The sequence below is a fragment of the Heptranchias perlo genome, chromosome 1, assembly GCF_035084215.1.
Source record: "Heptranchias perlo isolate sHepPer1 chromosome 1, sHepPer1.hap1, whole genome shotgun sequence".
In the NCBI taxonomy this organism is placed as follows: Eukaryota; Metazoa; Chordata; class Chondrichthyes; order Hexanchiformes; family Hexanchidae; genus Heptranchias; species Heptranchias perlo.
This window is the reverse complement of record NC_090325.1, coordinates 83,874,500-83,898,330: the sequence shown is the minus strand read 5'-3', so window position 1 is coordinate 83,898,330 and position 23,831 is coordinate 83,874,500. Positions and strand designations below refer to the sequence as shown.

The following is a 23,831-nucleotide window of genomic DNA, read 5'->3' as shown; positions in this document are numbered from 1 at the left end:
GCCCACATCCCATGAACGAATAAAAAAAATTATGCATTATGTTATTGGGAGTGCAGATCTTTTTCAACATATAAGAGATGCAGCACTCCACATGGTTTGGTGAAGTAGAAGAGGTATATTCTGTTTATTAAGACCAAAGCCATTGTCTTCGGTCCCCACCACAAACTATGTTCCCTAGCCACCGACTCCATCCCTTTCTCTGGCCACTGTCTGAGGCTAAACAAGACTGTTCGCAACCTTGGCGTCCTATTTTTCTCAGAGATGAGCTTCCAACCACATAGGCGCTCCATCACCAAGACCACCTACTTCCACCTCTGTAACATTGCCCATCTCCGCCCCTGCCTCAGCTCATCTGCTGCTGAAGCCCTCATCCATGCCTTTGTTACCTCTACCTGGCCGGTTTCCCATCTTCCACCCTCTCTAAACTTGAGTTCACCCAAAACTCTGCTGCCCGTATCCTAACTTGCACCAAGTACCGTTCGCCCATCACCTCTGTGCTTGCTGACCTACATTGGCTCCTGATCTGGGAAAGCCTCGATTTTAAAATTCTCATCTTTGTTTACAAATCCCTCCATGGCCTTGCCCCTCCCTATCTACGTAACCCCCTCCAGCCCGACAACCCTCCAAGATATCTGCGTTCCTCCAATTCTTGCCTATTGCGCATCCATGATTTTAATCGCTCCACCATTGGCGGCTGTGCCTTCAGCTGCCTAGGCCCTAAGCTCTGGAATTCCCTCCCTAAACGTGTCTACCTCTTTCTCCTCCTTTAAGACGTTCCTTAAAACCTACCTCTTTGACCAAGCTTTTGGTCACCTATCCTAATATCTCATTATATGGTTCGGTGTCAAATTTTGTTGGATAACGCTCCTGTGAAGCACCTTGGGATGTTTTCTCAGAAAATCAAGATGTAGAATCAGTCTGGGTGGAGTTAAGAAGCACCAAGGGGCAGAAAACACTGGTGGGTGTTGTCTATAGGCCTCCATTCAGTAGTGGTAATGTAGGGGACAGCATCAAACAGGAAATTAAAGATGCATGTGACAAGGGTACAACAGTAATCATGGGTGACTTTAATCTACTTATAGACTGGCCAAACCAAATTAGCAATAATACTGTGGAGGATAAATTCCTAGAGTGTGTATGAGATGATTTTTTAGACCAGTACATTGAGGAGCCAACCAGGGAACAGGCTATCCTAGATTGGGTATTGTGCAATGAGAAGGAGTTAATTAATAATCTTGTTGTGCGGGATCCTTTAGGGAAGAATGACCATAACATGATAGAATTCTTCATTAAGATGGAAAGTGAAGTAGTCCAATCCGAAACTAGGGTCCTAAATCTAAACAAAGGAAACTACGAAGGTATGAGGAGTGAGTTGGCTATGATAGATTGGGAAGCTTCATTAAAAGGCATGACGATGGATAGGCAATGGGTAATGTTTAAGGAACGAATGCATGAATTGCAACAGTTATATATTCCTTTCTGGCGCAAAAACACAAAAGGAAAAGCAGCCCAACCATGGCTAACAAAAGAAATTATGGATAGCATTAGATCCGAAGAGGAGTCATATAAAATTGCCAGAAAAAGTAGCAAGCCTGAGGATTGGAAGCAGTTTAGAATTCAGCAAAAAAGGACCAAGAGATTGATTAAGAGGGGAAAAATAGAGTATGAGAGTAAACTTGTAAGGAACATAAAAGCGGACTGTAAAAGCTTCTACAAGTATGTAAAAAGAAAAAGATTAGTGAAGACAGTCAGAAACGGGAGAATTTATAATGGTGAACAAGGAAATGGCAGAGCAATTAAACAAATACTTTGGTTCTATCTTCACGGAAGAGGACACAAATAACTTCCCAGAAATGCTAGGGAACCAAGGGACTAGTGAGAAGGAGGAATTAAAGGAAATTATTAGTATTAGTAAAAAATAGTGCTGGAGAAATTAATGGGACTGAAAGCCATTAAATCCCCAGGCCTGATAATCTGCATCCCAGAGTACTAAAAGAGGTAGCCATGGAAATAGTGGATGCATTAGCTTCATCTTCCAAAATTCTATAGATTATGGAACAGTTCCTGCAGATTGGAGGAGATTGGATGAAACTCCACTATTTAAAAAAGAAGGGCGAGAGAAAATAGGGAACTACAGACCGGTTATCCTAACATCAGTAGTAGGGAAAATGCTAGAGTCTATTATAAAGGATGTGATAACGGGACACTTAGAAAATATCAACGGGATTAGACAAAGTCAACATGGATTTATGAAAGGGAAATCATGTTTGACAAACCTACTGGAATTTTTTGAGGATGTAACTGGTAGAATAGATAAGGGAGAACCAGTGGATGTGGTTTATTTGGATTTTCAGAAGGCCTTTGATAAAGTCCCACATAAGAGATTAGTATGCAAAATTAAAGCACATGGGATTGGTAGTAATATACTGGCATGGATTGAAGGTTGGTTAACAGACAGGAAACAGAGAGTAGGAATAAATGGGGTGGCAGCAGTGACTAGTGGGGTGCCGCAGGGATCAGTGCTTGGGCCCCAGCTATTCACAATATATATCAATGATTTCGATTAGGGAACCAAATGTAATATTCCCCAGTTTGCTGATGACACAAATCTAGTGGGATCATGAGTTGTGAGGAGGATGCAAAGAGGCTTCAAGGCGACTCAGACAAGTTGAGTGAGTGGGCAAATACATGGCAGATGCAGTATAATGTGGATAAATGTGAAGTTATCCATTTCGGAAGGAAAAACAGAAAGGCAGAGTATTATTTAAATAGTGATAGATTGGGGAATGTTGATGTACAAAGGGACCTGGGTGTCCTTGTACACCAGACACTGAAAGCAAACATGCAGGTGCAGCAAGTAGTTAGGAAGGCAAATGGTATGTTGGCCTTCATTGCAAGAGGATTTGAGTACAGGAGCAAGGATGTTTTACTGCAGTTGTACAGGGCTTTGGTAAGACCACATCTGGAGTATTCTGTGCAGTTTTGGTCTCCTTACCTAAGAAAGGATATACTTGCCATAGAGGGAGTGCAGCAAAGGTTCACCAGACTGATTCCTGGGATGGCAGGACTGTCGTATGAGGAGAGATTGGGTCGACTCGGCCTGTATTCACTCGAGTTTAGAAGAATGAGAGGGGATCTTATTGAAACGTATAAAATTCTGACAGGGCTAGGCAGACTGGATGCAGGGAGGATGTTTCCCCTGGCTGGGGGGTCCAGAACGAGGGGTCACAGTCTCAGAATACGGGGTAGGACATTTAGGACTGACATGAGGAGAAATTTCTTCACTCAGAGGGTGGTGAACCTGTGGAATTCTCTACCACAGAAGGCTGTGGAGGCTAAGTCGCTGAATATATTTAAGAAGGAGCTAGATAGATTTCTAGACACAAAAAGCATCAAGGGGTTTTGGGGAGAGCGCGGGAATATGATATTGAGATAGAGGATCAGCCATGATCATATTGAATGGCGGAGCAGGCTCGAAGGGTCGAATGGCTTACTCCTGCTCCTATTTTCTATGTTTCTATATAAATGCAAGTTGTAGTTGTAGTTGTAGTATAATACAACGCAGTTTAAATATCCAGCCTTTGTATCTCTTTACTTTAGATTACATTTAGGTGACTAAGGTTACTATTAAACTGGTGTTACTGCAATTTGGATTTTGGGAGACTGACATATGTGAGCTGGCTCTGGGTATTTACATTACTAAATTGGTTCCCTTATCCTGGTGGCAGACTGACAGACCCCTCCATTCTCTCCAAATACCATCCTCCCCCTTCTTTCCAATATCCGAGAATGTGTTGTTACCCTTCAACTATACTCCGATCTCTTCTTGTTCGAGACCCTCCAATCTGGTTTTGCCCTACCCGCAGCATTAAGACTGCACTTATCAAAGTCAGAAATGAAATACTGTGTGATTGTGTCTCACTCTCTTTCCTCAGGCTCCTCGAATTCTCCATTATCTTCAACACCATTGACCACTTCATCCTTCTCCAATGTCTCTCCTCTGCAGGCTGTTTCTCTCACTGTTTGCTCATGGTTCTACTTCTACATTTCCCAATAAACACAGTTACCTCTGACGTACCCCAGTGCTTCAATATTGGTGCCATCCCTTTCATCATATACATGTTATTCCCCGAACAAGATCATCCATAAATATGATGATTGTCTTAGTTACTTTCAAATCTCTTCCTGGCTCTGCCCCACCAGAACTCAGTGTTCTCCTCTAGTCATATATCCCCACCCCCTCTCTTCCGATACCAGTTTAATTATGATCCCCCACTTCACCATCAGTGGCCACTCTTTCATTCACTACACTCATACCCTCTGGATCTACTTACCTTAATCCCTCTGTCTTGTCCTCTCCCTCTGTGTTTTTGAAATCTTCCTCAACTTACTTGTTTCCTTTTTCCTCATGCTCAGTGTCCATTCTTTTCCTTCTCTGTAAATTGCGCTAACGTCTTTACGTAATTGAGGAGCCCTATAGAAATGTTACTTCTTGCTGTGGCAGAAAACAGTCCCAAGTACTGTACTAGCAGATGTAGACATCCTGAAGCCATTTACTCTTCGCTGAATTTACACAGAGACCAGTCGCCCTTCAGTAACTTGCCGAAGTAGCCACTCCTTATTCGTGAGTCTAGACAGTCAGTGTGGGCAGGCTGTTCTACTGAGGAGGGCATTACAGTCAATCCCAATCCTATTTTCACTCAATGTTGATACACTTTCAACAGGGGTTACTAGAAGACAAACAGGAGCAGATCCTGTTGATTTGTCCCCTTGCTTGCCCAGCAGCACCAAAGCCAATTGCAGCACCGTAACAGATACCCTGGCCCTGGCTAACTCAGCATAAACTTTTATTCACATTGCAGTTTTATGGTACAATCATTTAAAACAACAGCAATCACATACAAGATGTACAATGTTGACTCACTACATCAGTTAAGTGAAAACGTTACTTACCTGGCAGCTGGGTTTGTGCGCGGAGACTGACTCCTTTATCATTCGGACCTCTGAGGCTGTGACTCCACCCACAAGAAATATGATTAGCAGGGGGTGGTCACTGGGGTGGGGCCGGCTCACCTGTCAGGTTAATAACATGGAACAATAATATTTCAGAGACGAATCTAGAACACGCTTTACACCTCAATGCCATGTCCAAGACAGAACTCATGGTGCTTCATTAAAAATACTTGTTCTACTTTTACAGGTTTAGAAGGAAATTTCTCACACAGGACTAGCCGATTCACTGCTTAAACATTTGGCTATATTTTTGTTTACTGAGGATCATCATAACACACCTAGTGAAAACAATGCGCAGTTAAAACAGATAAAAGTGATAATAGATTTTACTCTTTTTAAAACATAGAAAACAAAATGACAAACGGTTGAGTCAGACCCATAGCATCAGCAACAATGATTATTATACCTCCAGGATCATGTTGGATAAGTCCATAAAATTTGACTGTTGACCCCTGTGCCAGGGATGTAGAGAACAACGTACACAGAAGGAAGGATAGAGAGGGAAGATGGGAATACCCACTACCATCTGAGGATCCATAATACCGGTGAGAACCTAACAATACCTCCCAAAAAACAAGGCAGCCCACACACTGCTGCCCAGCTGCATACCCATAACTATGGCCACTGTCAACATAACATTCTTACAAACTATGTACCTCTACAATACTAATATGCACAACCATGATAACAGAAATCACTGTACTAACGTAAGCTCCTGCAAAGTCACATAAACAAAATGCACAACTGCATCATTATGTAAACCAGGAGAAAATTCTGATTTTAAAAATGAAAATGTTTTTAACTGTAGCAAAACAGTTGCTACGCTATCTTAAAAACCAAGTTTTCCTTAATCTATGTAAGGCTCAATGTTATAATATGCTAAATGTAGCCTTTGCGTTAAATATACCACTCTGGTGGGACTGCTACAGTAGTTGAAGGTGCAGTACAGTTAGACAAGTTGTTTTGCACAGCATGTTAAAAATATCCCACAGCATGGAAATCCTCTTCATTAGTCTGCCCAGAAATATCTTTCTATTAGTGCCAAAAAGAAAAGGTTTTCTAAACACAATGTGAGGAATGCAAAACTTAAATTCCAGAAATACGTAGTCACAACTCACCTATTAAGTTCAACTGTTCAAAGTGCAATTACACCAGCAATTCAATTTATAATGAAGCCAGCAATTTAGTGGCCCAATACCTGTGAGGCCACCATCTTATTCTGGAGCATGGTGCATATCAATCCTCCCCTCCGCTTAACTGTGTTGGACTTAGTTTTGTAAACCACTTCAGGTTGGAAAATCATCGGAAGCCTGAACTAGACTGTTAAGAGCTATTCATTCAGCAGACAGGAATTCCACGGAAAAGGTACACAACATGGTGATAGAAAAATTGGATGAATAATTTGAAGGATCATCTGTATAAATATAAAATGTGGGGGGTGGGGCGGGGAATGTTGGCTATTATATACTTAGACAAATAATTTACTTTAAAGTTACTGAAAATAATTCGCTCTTCCATCAAGCATCATATATCTTCCATAGTAATTATTGATTTTATAAAAGAAGGCAATTTTATTTATTTAAAAAAAAGTGCTTTGATGGTTTCCTTCTCTCCCTTGCTGTTGGTTCAGTTACCCATTATGACCATCACCAGATTCACCACAGAGCGGAAGGCCCATCAGTGGACAGGTGCATGGGGTGAAGCACAATCAGAATTTTGTTTTGTTCATCCCATGGGTATCTGAGATTGGAAAATTTAGAACCATATCAGACGAATACTAGGATGTACTTGGTCGATGCCAAATTTTCAGTCTCAGATATATGTGAAACTGCTCACTGGCTGGGGTCCACAGCTGCAATCGCATTTTTCCAGAAGGACGGAGAATAATGTTAAAAACTTACCTTTCTACAAGGATGGAAACATTTAAAACAGTATGCCACGGTTATCCAGATTTTTCCTGCAAAAACTTGGCGGGCAAACAGAAGGGAAAAAATACAAATAAATACTTGGGTTGGGTGGGGGGGGGGGTGCTTGTAGCTATTGGTTTAATCTCTCTCTATTCCAGGCATGATGGGCCGAATGACCTCCTTCTGTGCAGTAAGATTCTATGATATATATATTTGTCCACTCGTATCAGTTTTGCTGATCAGGTGGTTGAAAATTATTATTTCTGAGCAAAATTATACTGTGGCTGGTGTGCGTGTGGTCTGGAACTCAGATATGAATACTTCAGCACTAAAACTGATTCATGCTCTCCTAGTTTATTACAGGACTGGGAGTACAGAAAAGATAGAAAGCTGCACTAAATTATGACCCATTTCTAATGCTAGTTTCTTCATTTGTAATACACTAAATGGAAAAAGTGATTTTTTTTTTGAAATTATGATTGAGAAGAATAATTCTATCAACCTTAATTGTTCAGAAAGCATTCACAGTGCTTGACCCCAAACATTACCAGTTTGTGGAGCAAATGATGCAGTTTGTTTAGTTTTACATAGTACAATCTGTTACTTGTTTCTGATTATTTGGGGATGCTGTAATTCAGGTTTCTGAGCTGCTAATATTTTGCCAGGTGGTTGGTGATGAATGCTAGCCTGTGCTTACTGAAGAGGCAATATTGTCGGTGCACATTTTCCTTTCTCTGACTAATATTTCTCTCCTCCTCTCCAGAAAGTGTTGATTCCTTGCAGTGGTATGGTTGCACAGGAGCTGAGTGTCCTTCAATACTTCGCCAACAGGCCATTAGTCATAGTTAAGCCTCGATGGCAAGAGCTTGCAGGTAATTTGACCTTGAGGAGCATCACGGCTGAGCCCAATCTATTTCTCACTTGATATCCACACACATAGAGTGGAAACCTGGATGATTTTCCCCTTTTTAAACTCAAGGACACACTGGGACTCTTCCTATTCACCTGATAAACTCATGCAAGAAAGCCTAACATGGTCTTTTCAGGAAACCTTTATGCAGTTCAGTTCCTGTAACACTCTGGCCTCAAATCTTGCCTTCGGAACCTCCGATATTGACCACAAAGTAACTTTTGTGCTGCAGAATTTTTCTGATGCAGTTTTTGCCAGTCCATACAATTAAAAATATATGATAAATGGCAAATAATATTCACACCACACAAGTGCCAGGCAATAACCATCTCTAACAAGAGATAGCCTCACCACCTCCCCATGACATTCAATGGCATTACCATCACCGAGTCTCCCGCCATCAACATCCTGGGAGGTCACAATTGACAAGAAACTCAACTGGACCAGCCACATAAATGCCGTGGCTACTAGTGCAGGTCAGAGGCCGGGTATTCTGTGGTGAGTGGCTCACCTCCTGACTTTCCAAAATCTCTCCACCAACTACAAGGCACATGTCAGGAGTGTGATGGAACACTCTCCAATTGCCTGAATGGGTGCAGCTGCAACAACACTCAAGAAGCTTGACACCATCCAGGACAAAAAGGTCTACTTGATTGGCACCTCATCCACTTGCCTAAATGTCCACCATTAACGTACTGTGGCTCCAGTGTACTATCAGCAGGATGCACTGCAGCAACTTGCCAAGGTTTCTTCAACAGCACCTCGCAAATCTGCGACCTCCACCACCCAGAGGACAAGTGCAGCAGGTACATGGGAACACCATCACATCCAGGACCCCCTCTAAGTCACATACCATCCTGACTTGGACATATATCGCCGTTCTTTCATCGTCTCTGGGTCAAAATCCTAGAACTCCCTACTTTACAGCATTGTGGGAGTACCTTCACCACAAGGACTACAGCAGTTCAAGAAGGCGGCCACCACCACCTTCTCAAGAGTAACGAGTAATGGGCAATAAATGCCAGCCTTACAAGCAACGCCCATATCCCCAGAATTAAATAAATATATAACTTTATTTTTATCATTTTTTTCTGAAGACATACCTGTAACATGGATGAATTATTATTCCACAGATTATGTCAGTGAAAAACTTTACCACTTTTCATTGTAAGAATGGTCCTTAAATCGTGATTCTCAACTTCCTTAGTTAACTGTAACTAACCTTCATGAACATGCTGAATCCAGTTTTGAGCAGTTCCGTTAAGCCACCAGACATGTACTCGATGTCCATGGTGTCAGGTCGATCTGGATGAAATATCTCCTCTAAAACCTGCTTCACCAAAGGTTTATATGTTGCCTACACGAATGAAAATGTTCAAATAAATCCTGTTTGCTTTAAGAAACTAATGCATGAAAATAATTTGAATTAAATTTATATCAACCTATATTACAAGATGAGACCAAAGTTCCTTTTTAAGTATTTTCACTTCTATCCCTCTTTTTTTTTTAAGACTCCCTTGCAGCATCCTTGGCTGAGCATGCAGATGGGTAATGGACTCCCAATCCTCAGCCTTGCTGGTGTCACCCCTCCCTATCTCTGTAACCTCCTCCTGCCCTACAACCTCAGAGAACTCTGCATTCCTCGAACTCTGGCCTCTTGTGCATCTCCCACTCCCTTCGCCCCACCATTGGCAAACTCTGGATTCCCTCCCTAAACCTCTCTGCCTCTCCTCCTTTAAGACTTTCCTTAAAACCTACCTTGTTGACTAAGTTTTTAGTCACCTCTCCTATCACCTTCTTTGGTTTGGAGTCAATTTTTGTCTGATTATGCTTCTGTGATGTGTTTTTCTATTTTATTGGTGCTATATAAAAGAAAATTGTTGTTGTTGATGTACATACTGCAGCCACAGTGTACTGGTGATGGATGGGATGGATATTGAGTCCAGTGATAGGGGTTCTGATCACTTAAAGGTAAGCGGCCATTTATGATACACTGGTTAGGCCTCAGCTGGAGTATTGTGTTCAATTCTGGGCACCACACTTTAGGAAAGATGTCAAGGCCTTAGAGAGGGTGCAGAAGAGATTTACTAGAATGATTCCAGGGATAAGGGACTTCATTTATGTGGAGAGATCGGAGAAGCTGGGGTTGTTCTCCTTAGAACAGAGACGGTTAAGAGGAGATTTGATACAGGTGTTCAAAATCATGAAGGGTTTTGATAGAGTAAGTAAGAAGAAACTGTTTCCAATGGCAGAAGGGTCAGTAACCAGAGGACACAGATTTAAGGCAATCGGCAAAAGAACCAGAGGCGAGATGAGGAAACATTTTTTTATGCAGAGTTGGTATTGGAATGCACTGCCTAAAAGGGTGGTGGAAACAGATTCAATAATAATTTTCAAAAGAGAATTGGATAAATACTTGAAGGGAAAAAATTTACAGGGCTATAGGGAAAGAGCAGGGGAGTGGGACTAATTGGATAGCTCTTTCAAAGAGCAGGCACAGGCATGATGGGCTGAATGGCTTCCTTCTCTACTGTAACATACTATGATGTAGGGGTAAATATTGCTGCAGCTTGTAAGAGCTCCTTTTTCATTTCCCCTAGTTTTTTCAGCTCTTCCTGTTCTGTTGAAGCCTTGGAAATGCTTTGATTATAGTTAGCTTTCTGGTGAATTGGTGACAATATTTAGCTCCTTTAGGTTCCAAAAAAGCGTTATATACTACTAAGAAAAAAAAACTCCAAAAAAGGAAAATGAAAACCTTTTCATAAAAATATCAGCAAAAGTTAATAACAGATTGGTACTAAAACATACTGCAGAATGTTTCAAAAAACTTTAAAAGCTTTAAACCCTTTAAGAACTTCATCACTCATGCTCCATTCCTGATGGGTGAAAGAAGTGTCCACTCCTCTCCTAACCAGATGGAAAAAGTTTCACTAGACTTCATTTCAATGCATTACAATATTTGAAAAAAATAATTTACATTTATATAGTGAATTATCATATCCTCAAGACACCCAATGGATAACCTTAGAAGTGCTTCCAATGGCAGAAGGGTCAGTAACCAAAGGTCACAGATTTAAGGCGATCGGCAAAACAACCAGAGGCAACACGAGGAAACATTTTTTTATGCAGAGTTGTTATGATTTGGAATGCCTGAAAAGATAGTGGAAGCAGATTCAATAATAATTAAGAAGTAATGGTATTAGATTGGCAAACCCGGCAGCCAATTTGCACATAGCAACCTCTACAAATAGCAAGTGAATGAATGAACAGATCATCTGTTTTTGGTGATGTTGGTTAAGGGAAGAATGCCAACCAGGATACCAGAATTCCCAGCTTCAAATAGTCGTTGGAATCCTTTACATCCAGCTCAGCAGAGCCTCAATTTAACATCTCATCCGAAGGACAGCACCTCTAACAATGCATCAATCACACAGTACTGGATCATGTGCTCAAGTCTGTGGTGGGACTTGAACCCACAAACTTATGACTCAGAAGCAGTGTGCTATCAATGGAGCTAAGCTGGAATCTTCTTTCTATTATAATATTTAAATTAAGCTTTGGTTCTTTTTCAGCTAGATCAGTTTAGGCTGATCAAAATGGCCTGCTCAAAAATCATTCTTAGCACTAAAGTGCATCGAAGCTACAGCACAGAAACTGGCCAATAGGCCCAACTGGTCTATGCCGGTGTTTATGCTCCACACAAGCCTCCTCCCTCCCTCCCTATTTCATCTAGCCCTAACAGGATACCATTTTTTTCCTTTCTCCCTCATGTGCTTATCTAGCTTCCCCTTAAATGTATCTATGCTATTTGCCTCAACTACTCTTTGTGGTAGCGAGTTCCACATTTTTACCACTCTTTAGATAAAGAAGTTTCTCCTGAATTCCCTATTGGATTTATTAGCGACTATTTTGTATTTATGACCGCTAGTTTTGGACTCCCCCACAAGTGGAAACATTTTCTCCATGTCTACCCTATCAAACCCTATCATCTTAAAGACCTCTATCAGGTCATCCTTCTCTTTTCTAGAGAAAAGAGCCCCAGCCTGTTCAGCCTTTCCTGTTAAGAATATCCTCCCAGTTCTGGTATCATCCTTGTGAATCTTTTGTGCACCCTCTCCAATGCCTCTACATCCTTTCTATAATATGGGGATCTGAACTGTGCACAATACTCCAAATGTGGTCTAACCAAGGTTCTATACAAGTTTAACATAACTTCTTTGCTTTTCAATTCTCTCCCACTAGAAATGAACCCTAGTGCTTGATTTGCCTTTTTTACGGCCTTAATAACCTGTGTCGCTACTTTTAGTGATTTGTGAATCTATATCCCTAGATCCCTTTGTTCCTCCATCCCGTTTAAACTCTTATTATCCAAACAGTATGCGGCCTCCTTATTCTTCCTACCAAAATGCATCACCTCACAATTATCTGTATTGAAATTCATTTGCCAATTACACGCTCATTCTGCAAGTTTATTAATGTCCTCTTGCATTTTGACACATTCTTCCTTTGTATCACCTACACCCCCCCAATTTGGTGTTGTCCGCAAATTTTGAGATTGTACTTCCGATTCCCGAATCCAAATCGTTAATGTAAATTGTGAACAACAATGGTCCCAGCACCGATTCCTGGAGTACACCACTTCCCAATTTTTGCCAGTCTGAGTAGCTACCCTTAACCCCTACTCTCTGTTTTCTGTTTTGTAGCCAGCTTGCTATCCATTCTGCTGCCTGTCCCCTGACTCCACATGCTCTGACCTTAATCATGAGTCTACAATGCAGTACCTTATCAAAGACCTTTTGAAAATCCAAATATATTACATCTACTATATTACCCTTGTCTACTCTTTCTGTTACTTCTTCAAAAATTCAATAAGGTTGGTCAAGCGTAACTTTCCCTTCTGAAATCCGTGCTGACTATTCTTTATTATATTTTCTTTCTCTAGTTGTTTTTCTATTACATCTTTGAGTAAAGATTTCATTATCTTTCCTATCACCGACGTTAAGGTAACTGGTCTATCGTTCCCTGGACTTGTTCTATCTCCCTTTTTAAACACAGGAATAACATTAGCTGTCCACCAGTCTTCTGGCACTTTTCCCTTTTCTAGTGCATTATTATATATATGTAATAGTATAATCTAAGCCAGATTTTCTAGTCAATGTTCCATTACTGCACCACCAATCTTAGTGATTGGAAAATATACCCAACTGACCCAGGCCTGTCAAAGATTTTAAAGTCTGGTGTAATTTACAGCACGGGTGACAGAAAGACTTAATGTCAGAAAATGCAGTTACTTAAAAAGGAAAAACTGCAAATACTGGAAACATCAATCAGCATCTGTAAAAAGAAAAGACAGGTTGTGACATTTTGGATATATACCCTTCAGCAGCATAAGAGATAAACAAGCATTTATTAAGGTTGGAAAAATAAGAGAAAAAGGGGAAGGAGAGAACCAACAGATACACTAATTACAGAAAGGGAGTTAATATGTTAAATGACCAACAAACCGCGAAATAGAAAACGGGTGATATAAAACAGCATCAGTGAGATAATGCAGATGTATATTACCTAACTGTTTTCTATTTAACGTTTGCTGGTCATTTAACACATTGGATTAGACTTTCCTCTGATTGGTAGATTAGTGATGGTTGGTGGACTCTGCCGCTAACCAGACAGTTTGTCCTCCTGGGTCCCTCATTAGTTATGTAGGGCAGGTTTGGAGAGGTAATGCAGATTTACCACTGCTGCAAGGGAGGGAAATTCAATGCTGCAATGTTTAAAATTCTGCAGCCAATTAAAGGGGCACATGTTTTTGGAGGGAAGGAGTGGCCAATATGACAGAGAGAACAACAGCTGGAAGGGCCTCCAGATTTCAGGATCCATCTGTGGACCTCCTTACCTCATACTCTTTCTCTGGAAGTCTTCAGGGGCACTGCTCATCCTGGGATGCATGCATTCATATGGGAGAAATGTCCATGCCACTCACATGCCTTTAACATAGTGTTCTCTCCCTCCAAAAGAAAAGCTCATTCATAACTGTCACCAGTGAAATGTGACTGGGGAAGGAGCACCAGCACTAAAAATGCTGAGTCCTCGTGAAAAGGAGGTATTAGACATCAAAGGCAGGTAGACAGGAGAGGCTGAGGGAGATGGCCAAGATGGAGGTGAGGTGGCAAAAGAAGGTTGGTAAAGGATAAGAATTATTCATCATAGATACTGTCAGTTTTATTTGCTTTCTCAAAGTATTGTAATGCCCTTACACTCAGCCGTTATTTCTTCAAGGAGGAATATCACTGTGTGCACAGCGAAACAAGCTTCTATATTTTTCATATCATGGGGGTACCTTGCAGGAAGACTCAAAGTACCACCCAGGCACTTCAAAATCTGAATCTGCTGGCACACCCAGAGCCACAACCATGCTCACTAACTCGGACGTGGCATCTCACCTACTCCAACCGCAGCCGAGAAACAAACTTGGGAGGAAGCAGTTAGAGAGTTGGAAGGGTAAAACACAGAGCACTAATGAGCATGAGGACCTGGGAATGGAAGAGGTGGAGAGTGTCATTTCTCCACGGAGGGTGGTGATGGTTTCCACGCAAATGATTGGGATAATAGACAAGTGGGAAGAGTTCATACCCTCATCTGCAACACATTACAAGAAGTTCCCTACAGCCTGCAGAACACCCTGGAGACCGTGACAGCATGAAAGATTTATGTGGCATCAAGGCCCCAGGAAGAACCTTTAAGGACATTGGTGGCTTCTGGAGTGGCAGCTAACAGGACTGTCATATTTGCTTTGAACCTCAGCTCTACCTCACCACCACCTCTCTCGACCCCTCCACTGTCTCTCGTTTGTCACACTGCTTGTCCGACATCCAGTGCTGGATGAGCAAAAATTTCCTCCAACTAAATATTGGTAAGACTGACGCCATTGTCTTTGGTCCCCGCCACAAACTCCGTTCCCTAGTCACCGACTCCATCTCTCTCGCTGGCCACTGTCTGAGGCTGAACCAGACCATTTAACTTTGACATCCTATTTGACCCTGAGATGAGCTTCCGACCACATTTCCACTCCATCACCAAGACCACCTACTTCCACCTCCGTAACATCCCTGTCTCCGCCCCGCTTCAGCTCATCTGGTGCTGAAACCCTCATCCATGCCTTTGTTACCTCTAGACTCGACTATTCTAATGCTCTCCTGGCCGGCCTCCCACCTTACACACTCCGTAAACTTGAGCTTATCCAAAACTCTGCTGCTCATATCCTAACTCGCACCAAATCTCATTCTCCCATCACCCCTGTGCTCGTGGACCTACATTGGCTCCCGGTCCAGCAATGCCTCCATTTTAAAATTCTCATCTTTGTTTTCAAATCCCTTCATGGCCTTGCCCCTCCCTATCTCTGTAACCTCCTCCAGCTCTACAACCCTCCAAGATCTCTGCGCTCCTCCAATTCTTGCCTCTTCAGCATCCCCGATTTTAAACACTCCACCATTGGCGGCCGTGCCTTCAGCTGCCTAGGCCCAAAGCTCTGCAATTCCATCCCTAAACCTCTCCGCTTCTATACCTCTCTTTCTTCCTTTAAGACGCTCCTTAAAACCTACCTCTTTGATCAAGCTTTTGGTCACCTGTCCTAATATCTCCTTATGTGCTTCTGTATCAAATTTTGTTTGATAGCGCTCCTTTGAAGCGCCTTGGAACGTTTTATTATGTTAAAGGCACTATATAAATGTAAGTTATTGTTGTTTTTGAACAAGACACCTTCACAGGGCTTCCAAGAACTGATTGTGACTATTCGGTCTCAGTAGCATTTCTGAGCCTGTGCCCAACACCAATGGGCTACAAAAAGTAGTTGCAAACGTCACTGTCTCTTCAGAGAGAGCCTGCTTCCTCAAGGTTCCCTTCAATACCTGTGCAAGAGAACTTCAGACATGGGCCCAGCACTCCTTGCCACTGCAAGACAAAGACTGCCAGAAGCTGCTTCCTCTGGGACAACAGCTTCACTGAGATAAGAGTCACCTCAGGCCTCCAAGGCTTCATGGGAACCAATACTCTACTCCTACAGGTACAGTAGCATAGTGGTTATGTTACTGGACGAGTAATCCAGAGGCCTGGACTAATAATTCGGAGACATGAGTTCAAATCCCACCTGGGGAATTTAATTTCAGTTAATTAAATTTTAAAAAATCTGGAATAAAAAGCTAGTATCAGTAATGGTGACCATGAAACTACCCAATTGTCGTAAAAACCCATCTGGTTCACTAATGTCCTTTAGGAAGGAAACCTGCCGTCCTTACCCGGTCTGGCCTATATGTGACTCCAGACCCACAGCAATGTGGTTGATTCTTAACTGCCCTCTGAAATGGCCTAGCAAGCCACTCAGTTGTACAATCCTGCTACAAAAAGTCAGAATAAGAATAAAACTGGATGGACCACCCAGCAGTGGACCACTAGGCACCGGACACGACAAAGGCAAAGGCAAAGGCAAACCAAGCCCAGTCGACCCTGCAAAGTCCTCCTCACTAACATCTGGGGGCTTGTGCTAAAATTGGGAGAGCTGTCTCACAGACTAGTCAAGCAACAGCCTCACAGAATCATACCTTTCAGCCAACACCCAGACTCCTCCCTCACCATCCCTGGGTATGTCCTGTCCCACCGGCAGGACAGACCCATCAGAGGTGGCGGTACAGTGATATACAGTCAGGAGGGAGTGGCCCTGGGAATCTTCAACATTGACTCCGGACCCTATGAAATCTCATGGCATCAGGTCAAACATGGGCAAGGAAACCTCCTGCTGATTACCACCTACCGCCCTCCCTCAGCTGATGAATCAGTCCTCGTCCGTGTTGAGCACCACTTGGAGGATGCACGGAGGGTAGCAAGGGCACAGAATGTATTCTGGGTGGGGGACTTCAATGTCCATTACCGAATGTGGCTCGGTAGCACCACGACTGACCGAGTCCTGAAGGACATAGTTGCCTGACTGGGCCAGCGGCAGGTGGTGAGAGAACCAAGACGAGGGAAAAACCTACTTGACCTCGTCCTGACCAATCTAACTGTCGCAGATGCATCTGTCCATGACAGTATTGATAGGAATGACCACCGCACCGACCTTGTGGAGGCGAAGTCCTGTCTTCACACTGGGGACACGATCCTCAAAAAAAAACTAAACTTAATTTAATAAATTAAACAAGGCTAGTACTTGGTTCAACCTAAAAATAATTTGATTGGCATTGTAGTAATCAATTAAATAAATAAAATAGTTATGACAGGGTAGGAGATGTGTTGCAGCTGCAATATGTGGGAGCTACTGGACAGTTTTGTCCAGGGCAACTACATCTGCGGTAAGTGTCTGCAGCTCGAAGAACTTCGGCTCTGAGTTGAGGAGCTGGAGTACGAGCTGCAGACATTGCGATGCATCAGGGAGGGAGAAAGTTACCTGGACACTTTGATCCAGGAGGCAGTCATGCCCATTAGACTAAATACTGTAGAATTGGAACGTGGTCAGGGACAGGAGGGTGTGACTGTGAGTGAGGCAGGTATGGGGATCCAGGAGATAGCACTGCAGGAGCCTCAGCCCCTGCACTTGTCCAATAGATACAAGGTTCTTGCAGCCCTTGTGGACGAGTGCAGGGACTGCAGGGAGGATGAGCAAACTGGCCACGGCACTGTGGTTCAGGGGGCCATTCAAGTGGCGGGGTGGGGGGGTAGTAAAAAGGAATGTGGTTGTAGTAGGTGACAGTATAGTTAGAGGGATAGACACTGTTCTCTGCAGCCAAGAGTGAGAGTCCCGAAGGCTGTGTTGCCTACCCGGTGCCAGGGTGAAGGACATTTGCGCAGGGCTGGAGAGAAACTTGGAGTGGAAGGGGGAGGATCCAGTTGTTATGGTCCACGTAGATACCAGTGACATAGGTAGGACTAAGAAAGAGGTTCTGCTGAGGGAGTTTGAGCAGCTAGGGGCTAAATTAAAAAGCAGAACCACAAAGGTGATAATCTCCGCATTATTACCTGAGCCACAAGCAAATTGGCACAGGGTAAATCATATCAGAGAGATGAATGCATAGCTCAAAGATTGGTGTGGGAGAAGTGGGTTTCAATTCATGGGGCACTGGCACCAGTACTGGGGAAAGAGGGAGCTGTTCCGTTGGGACAGGCTTCACCTGAACCATGCTGGGACCAGTGTTCTGGCAAACTGAATACCTAGGGCGGTATAGAGGGCTTTAAACTAAATAGAGGTGGGGAGGGCTCAGGTGGGGCAAAGTTTAGATTGATAAAGAGAAAAGACAAGGAAGTAGTACAGGAAAGTGATGGGGGTAATGATAAACAGGGTGTGTCAGGAAGGGACAGAGCGTACAAGCATAAGAGTGCACTAGCAAATGAGGCCGGGGTAGGAAAGAATGGTAAAAAGTCAAAGTTAAAGGTTCTTTATCTGAATGTGCGCAGCATTCGTAATAAGATAGATGAATTGACGGCACAAATAGAAACAAATGGGTATGATCTCGTGGGCATTACAGAGACGTGGTTGCAAGGTGACCAAGGTTGGGAGCTAAATATTCAGGGTTATTTAATATTTCGGAAGGAAAGGAAAAAAGGTAAAGGTGGTGGGGTGGCTCTGTTAATAAAGGATGAAATTGGTATAATAGTGAGAAATGATCTTGGCTCAGAAAGATCAAGATGTCGAATCAATTTGGGTGGCGGTAAGAAATAGCAAGGGAAAGAAATCACTGGTGGGAGCAGTATATAGGCCCCCCAACAGTAGCTACACTGTAGGGCAAAATATTAATCAGGAAATAAGGGGGGCTTGTAAAAAAGGTAATCATGGGCGACTTTAACTTTCACATCGATTGGACAAATCAAATTGGCAAAAATAGCCCTGAGGAGGAGTTCATAGACTGTATTAGGGACAGTTTCTTAGACCAATACGTCGGGGAACCAACCAGGGAACAGGCCATTTTGGACCTGGTAATGGGTAACGATCATAACATGATAGAATTTCACTTATAGTTTGAGAGCGAGGATCTTGGGTCTGAAACTACTGTATTAAACTTAAATAGGGGCAATTATAAAGGAATGAGGGCGGAATTGGCTAAAGTGGACTGGGTAAGCAGATTAGTTGGTATGATGGTGGATAAGCAGTTGCAAACATTTAATAAGATAATTTATGACTCACAACAAAAATATATCCGTGAGGAGGAAAGACTCCACAAAAAAGGTGAACCAACCATGGCTAACTAAGGAAGTCAAGGATGGTATCAGGTTAAAAGAAAAAGCATACAACATGGCAAAGATTACTGGTAAGCCCGAAGATTGGGAAAACTTTAAAAACCAGCAAAGGATGACAATGAATAATAAAGAGGGAGAAAATAAATTATGAGAGTAAACTAGCAAGCAATATAAAAACTGACAGTAAAAGCTTCTACAAGTATATAAAAAGGAAGAGGGTAGCTAAAGTAAACATTGGTCCCTTCCAGGATGAGATTGGCGAAGTAATAATGGAAAACAAGGAAATGGGAGAGGAATTGAACAGACATTTTGTATCTGTCTTCACAGTAGAAGACACTAATAATATACCAATAATAGTAGAAAATCCCAAGGGGCAAAGGGGAGGGAGGAACTTAAAACAATCACTATCACTAGAGAAAAAGTACTAGGTAAACTAATGGGTCTAAAGGCTGACAAGTCCCCTGGACCTGATGGCTTGCATCCGAGGGTCTTAAAGGAAGTGGTTACAGAGATAGTGGATGCATTGATTGTAATCTTCCAGAATTCACTAGATTCTGGAAAGGTCCCAGCGGACTGGAAAACCGCAAACGTAACATCCCTATTCAAGAGAGTGAGACAGAAAGCAGGAAACTATAGACCAGTTAGCCTAACATCTGTCATTGGGAAAATGCTAGAAGCCATTATTAAGGAAGTAGTAGCAGGACATTTGGAGACTCATAATACAATCAAGGAGAGTCAAGTCAACATGGTTTTATGAAGGGGAAAAGGTAGAAATACAGGGGCCTGTCAGTGCGAACAGCACGGTGTGCGGATACACAGTGTGAACTGAGAGTTTGGTACGTGTGGGAGTTTAAGGGTTAATCGCTTGTGGGAGTTTAAGGGTTAATCTCTTTAAAATCTAGTGCATATTGCTTTCAACTGTTTAAGTTCAATTGCTATTAACTGTTTAAGTTCAATTTTAAAGTTTAAATTTTTAAGTTTCTGTCAGGCTTCAGCAGAGAGAGCTGCTGTAGCAAGTTAATTGGTTAGCTAGATTAAAGTGGTACTTGAAGGTGGGGCAGGCCTGACTCATCTGAGTCACAAACTGTAGAAATACAGGGGCCTGTCAGTTCGAACAACACAGTGTGAACGGAGAGTTTGGTACGTGTGGGAGTTGGGGGAAGGAGGTGCTGCTTTGCCTTGCTTTTCCTAACTTTTTCCCCAGAGCGGCAGTGAACCTGAGAGTAGAAGACTGAGATTGGGGAATAAAAAGCAGCAGCAGACCTGCAACAAGAGACAACGACTGTGTGACGTCACAGGTGAGGCAGGAGAGTCCGAGAGGTGAGCACAGTATAAAAGGAGAGACCTAGAGTGGGAGGAGAGTCTGAGAGTCTAAGGCAAATCATGGCAGCAGACCTCGCACCTGTGATATGCTCCTCCTGCACTATGTGGGAAGTCATGGACACTACCAGTGTCCCTGGCGACCATGTGTGCAGGAAGTGTGTCCAGCTGCAGCTACTGGCTAACTGTCTTTCGGAGCTGGAGCTGCGGGTGGACTCACTGTGGAGCATCCGCGATGCTGAGACTATCGTGGATAGCACGTTCAGTGAGGTGGTCACACCGCAGGTAAAGATTACGCAGGCAGAAAGGAAATGGGTGACCGCCAGGCAGAGTAAAAGGACTAGGCAGATAGAGCAGGAGTCCCCTGGGGCCATCTCCCTCTCAAACAGATATTCTGCTTTAGATACTGTTGGGGGAGATGGCTTATCAGGGGAATGCAGCAAGAGCCAGGTTTGGGGCACCACGGGTGGCTCTGCTGCACAGGAGGGGAGGAAGAAGAGTGGCAGGGCTATAGTGATAGGGGATTCAATTGTAAGGGGAACAGATAGGCGTTTCTGCGGCCGCAAACGTGACTCCAGGATGGTATGTTGCCTCCCTGGTGCTAGGGTCAAGGATGTCACGGAGCGGCTGCAGGGCATTCTGGAGGGGGAGGGTGAACAGCCAGTAGTCGTGGTCCATATTGGTACCAACAACATAGGTAAAAAAAGGGATGAGGTCCTGCAAGGTGAATTTAAGGAGTTAGGAGATAAATTAAAAAGCAGGACTTCAAAGGTAGTGATCTCAGGATTACTACGGGTGCCACGTGCTAGTGAGTATAGGAACAGGAGAATAGACAGGATGAATGCGTGGCTGCAGGGATGGTGTAGGAGGGAGGGATTTAGATTCCTGGGACATTGGGACCGGTTCTGGGGAAGGTGGGACCTGTACAAGCGTGACAGGTTACACCCGAGCAGGACCGGGACCAATGTCCTCGCGGGGGTGTTTGCTAGTGCTGTTGGGGAAGGTTTAAACTAGAGTGGCAGGGGGATGGGAACCTGAGCGGGGAGTCAGAAGGGAATAAAATTGAGAGCAGCAAGAGAGGGGAAGACCCAGGGGAAATCTACAATACAAATAGTACAAACAGTTGTTCAAGAACAAGTGAAAGGGAAAAGCGTAGAGCAGCGGAAAGAAAGTGTACTTTAGGCACGACAGATAAAATAAAAACTAGAAGGCGTAAGGCGATTAACCCAGCATCAAAGCTGTGGCAGGGGGTTGGGAACCTGAGCAGGGAGACAGAGGAAAGCGTGTCAGGAAGGGACAGAAGGTATGGAGTAAAAGGTAAAGTGTTAAAAAAGGAAAAAGCAGGAACTAAGTGTCACAAAACATATTTGAAAGTTCTTTATCTGAATGCACGTAGCATTCGTAACAAAATGGACGAGTTAACGGCACAAATAACTACGTATGGGTATGATCTTGTGGCCATTACAGAAACATGGCTGCAGGGTGACAACGACTGGGAATTAAATATGCCAGGGTATTTAACAATCAGGAAAGACAGGCAGGAAGGAAGGGGAGGTGGGGTGGCTATGTTAATAAAGGAAGGAATCACTGTAATACAGAGAAATGATATTGGGACAAAGGATCAGGATAATGAAACAGTTTGGGTAGCGATGAGGAATAATAAGGGGAAAAAAACACTAGTGGGCTTGGTATATAGGCCTCCTAATAGTTGCAACTCTGCTGGAAGAAGTATTAATCAGGAAATAGTTGGGGCATGTAATAAGGGAACAGCTATAATTATGGGGGATTTTAACTATCATATTAACTGGACAAATCAAATTGGGCAGGGTAGCCTTGAGGAAGAGTTTATTGAGTGTATTAGGGATGGATTTCTTGAGCAGTATGTAACTGATCCTACAAGGGGGCAAGCAACCTTGGACCTGGTCCTGTGTAATGAGCCAGGATTAATTAATAATGTCCTAGTTAAGGATCCCCTTGGAATGAGTGACCATAACATGGTTACATTCCATATCCAATTAGAGGGTGAGAAGGTTGGTTCACAAACAAGCGTACTGAGCTTGAATAAAGGAGACTATGATGGTATGAGAGCGGAATTGATTAAAGTGGACTGGGAAAATAGATTAAAGGGTAAGACGGTACATGAGCAGTGGTGTTCATTCAAGGAGTTATTTTACAACTTTCAAAAAAAATATATTCCACTGAGGAAAAAAGGGTGTAAAAGAAATGACAGCCATCCGTGGCTAAGTAAAGAAATTAAGGACAGTACCCGACTAAAAACAAGGACATATAAGGTAGCCAAACTTAGTGGGAGGATAGAAGATTGGGAAGTCTTCAAAAGACAGCAAAAAGTAACTAAAGGATTGATTAAGAAAGGGAAGATAGATTATGAAAATAAATTAGCGAAAAATATAAAAACAGATAGCAAGAGTTTCTACAGTTATATAAAAAGAAAAAGGGTGGCTAAGGCAAACGTAGGTCCCTTAGAGGATGAGACTGGGAAATTAATGGTGGGAAACATGGAAATGGCAAAAATGCTGAACAAATATTTTGTTTCAGTCTTTACGGTAGAGGACACTAAGAATATCCCAACACTGGACAAACAGGGGGCTCTAGTGGGGGAGGAGCTAAATACGATTAAAATCACTAAGGAATTGGTACTCAGTAAAATAATGGGACTCAAGGCGGATAAATCCCCTGGACCTGATGGCTTACATCCGTGGGTCTTGAGGGAAGTGGCAGTAGGGATTGTGGATGCTTTGGTAATAATTTTCCAAAATTCTCTGTATTCGGCAAAAGTCCCGGCAGATTGGAAAACTGCCAATGTAACACCCTTATTTAAAAAGGGTAGTAGGCAGAAGGCTGGAAATTGTAGACCAGTTAGCCTAACATCTGTGGTGGGTAAAATTTTGGAATCTATTATTAAGGAGACAGTAGCGGAACATTTGGATAAACATAATTTAATAGGACAAAGTCAGCATGGCTTTACGAAGGGGAAGTCATGTCTGATAAATTTGCTTGAGTTCTTTGAGGACATAACGGACAGGGTGGATAAAGGGGAACCAGTGGACGTAGTTTATTTAGACTTCCAGAAGGCATTCGACAAGGTGCCACATAAAAGATTATTGCTCAAGATAAAGAATCACTGGATTGGGGGTAATATTCTGGCATGGGTGGAGGATTGGTTATCTAACAGGAAGCAGAGAGTAGGGATAAATGGTTCATTCTCGGACTGGCAACCAGTGGCCAGTGGTGTTCCGCAGGGGTCGGTGCTGGGTCCCCAACTCTTTACAATCTATATTAATGATTTGGAGGAGGGGACCGAGTGTAACGTATCAAAGTTTGCAGATGATACAAAGATGGGAGGGAAAGTGGAGAGTGAGGAGGACATAAAAAACCTACAGGGGGATATAGACAGGCTGGGTGAGTGGGTGGAGATTTGGCAGATGCAGTACAATATTGGA

The 23,831-nt window shown here is 43.0% G+C and overlaps 1 protein-coding gene across 3 annotated transcripts in view; it reads right to left on the bottom strand.

Annotated features, from left to right (window-relative positions):
- The window catches only part of scfd2 (sec1 family domain containing 2), a 364,834-nt gene that overhangs the window by 5,862 nt on the left and 335,141 nt on the right, over positions 1-23,831 (bottom strand). The window contains exons 7-8 of one of the 3 annotated variants that reach the window (XM_067987541.1): positions 9,053-9,187; positions 4,954-5,073 (exon numbers count right to left, since the gene is read on the bottom strand). In XM_067987541.1, the coding sequence (XP_067843642.1) occupies positions 4,954-5,073; positions 9,053-9,187 (255 nt within the window). Of the gene's footprint in view, positions 1-4,953; positions 5,074-9,052; positions 9,188-23,831 lie in introns of those variants that run through there. The other 2 variants (XM_067987552.1, XM_067987562.1) reach the window with 2 other exon arrangements.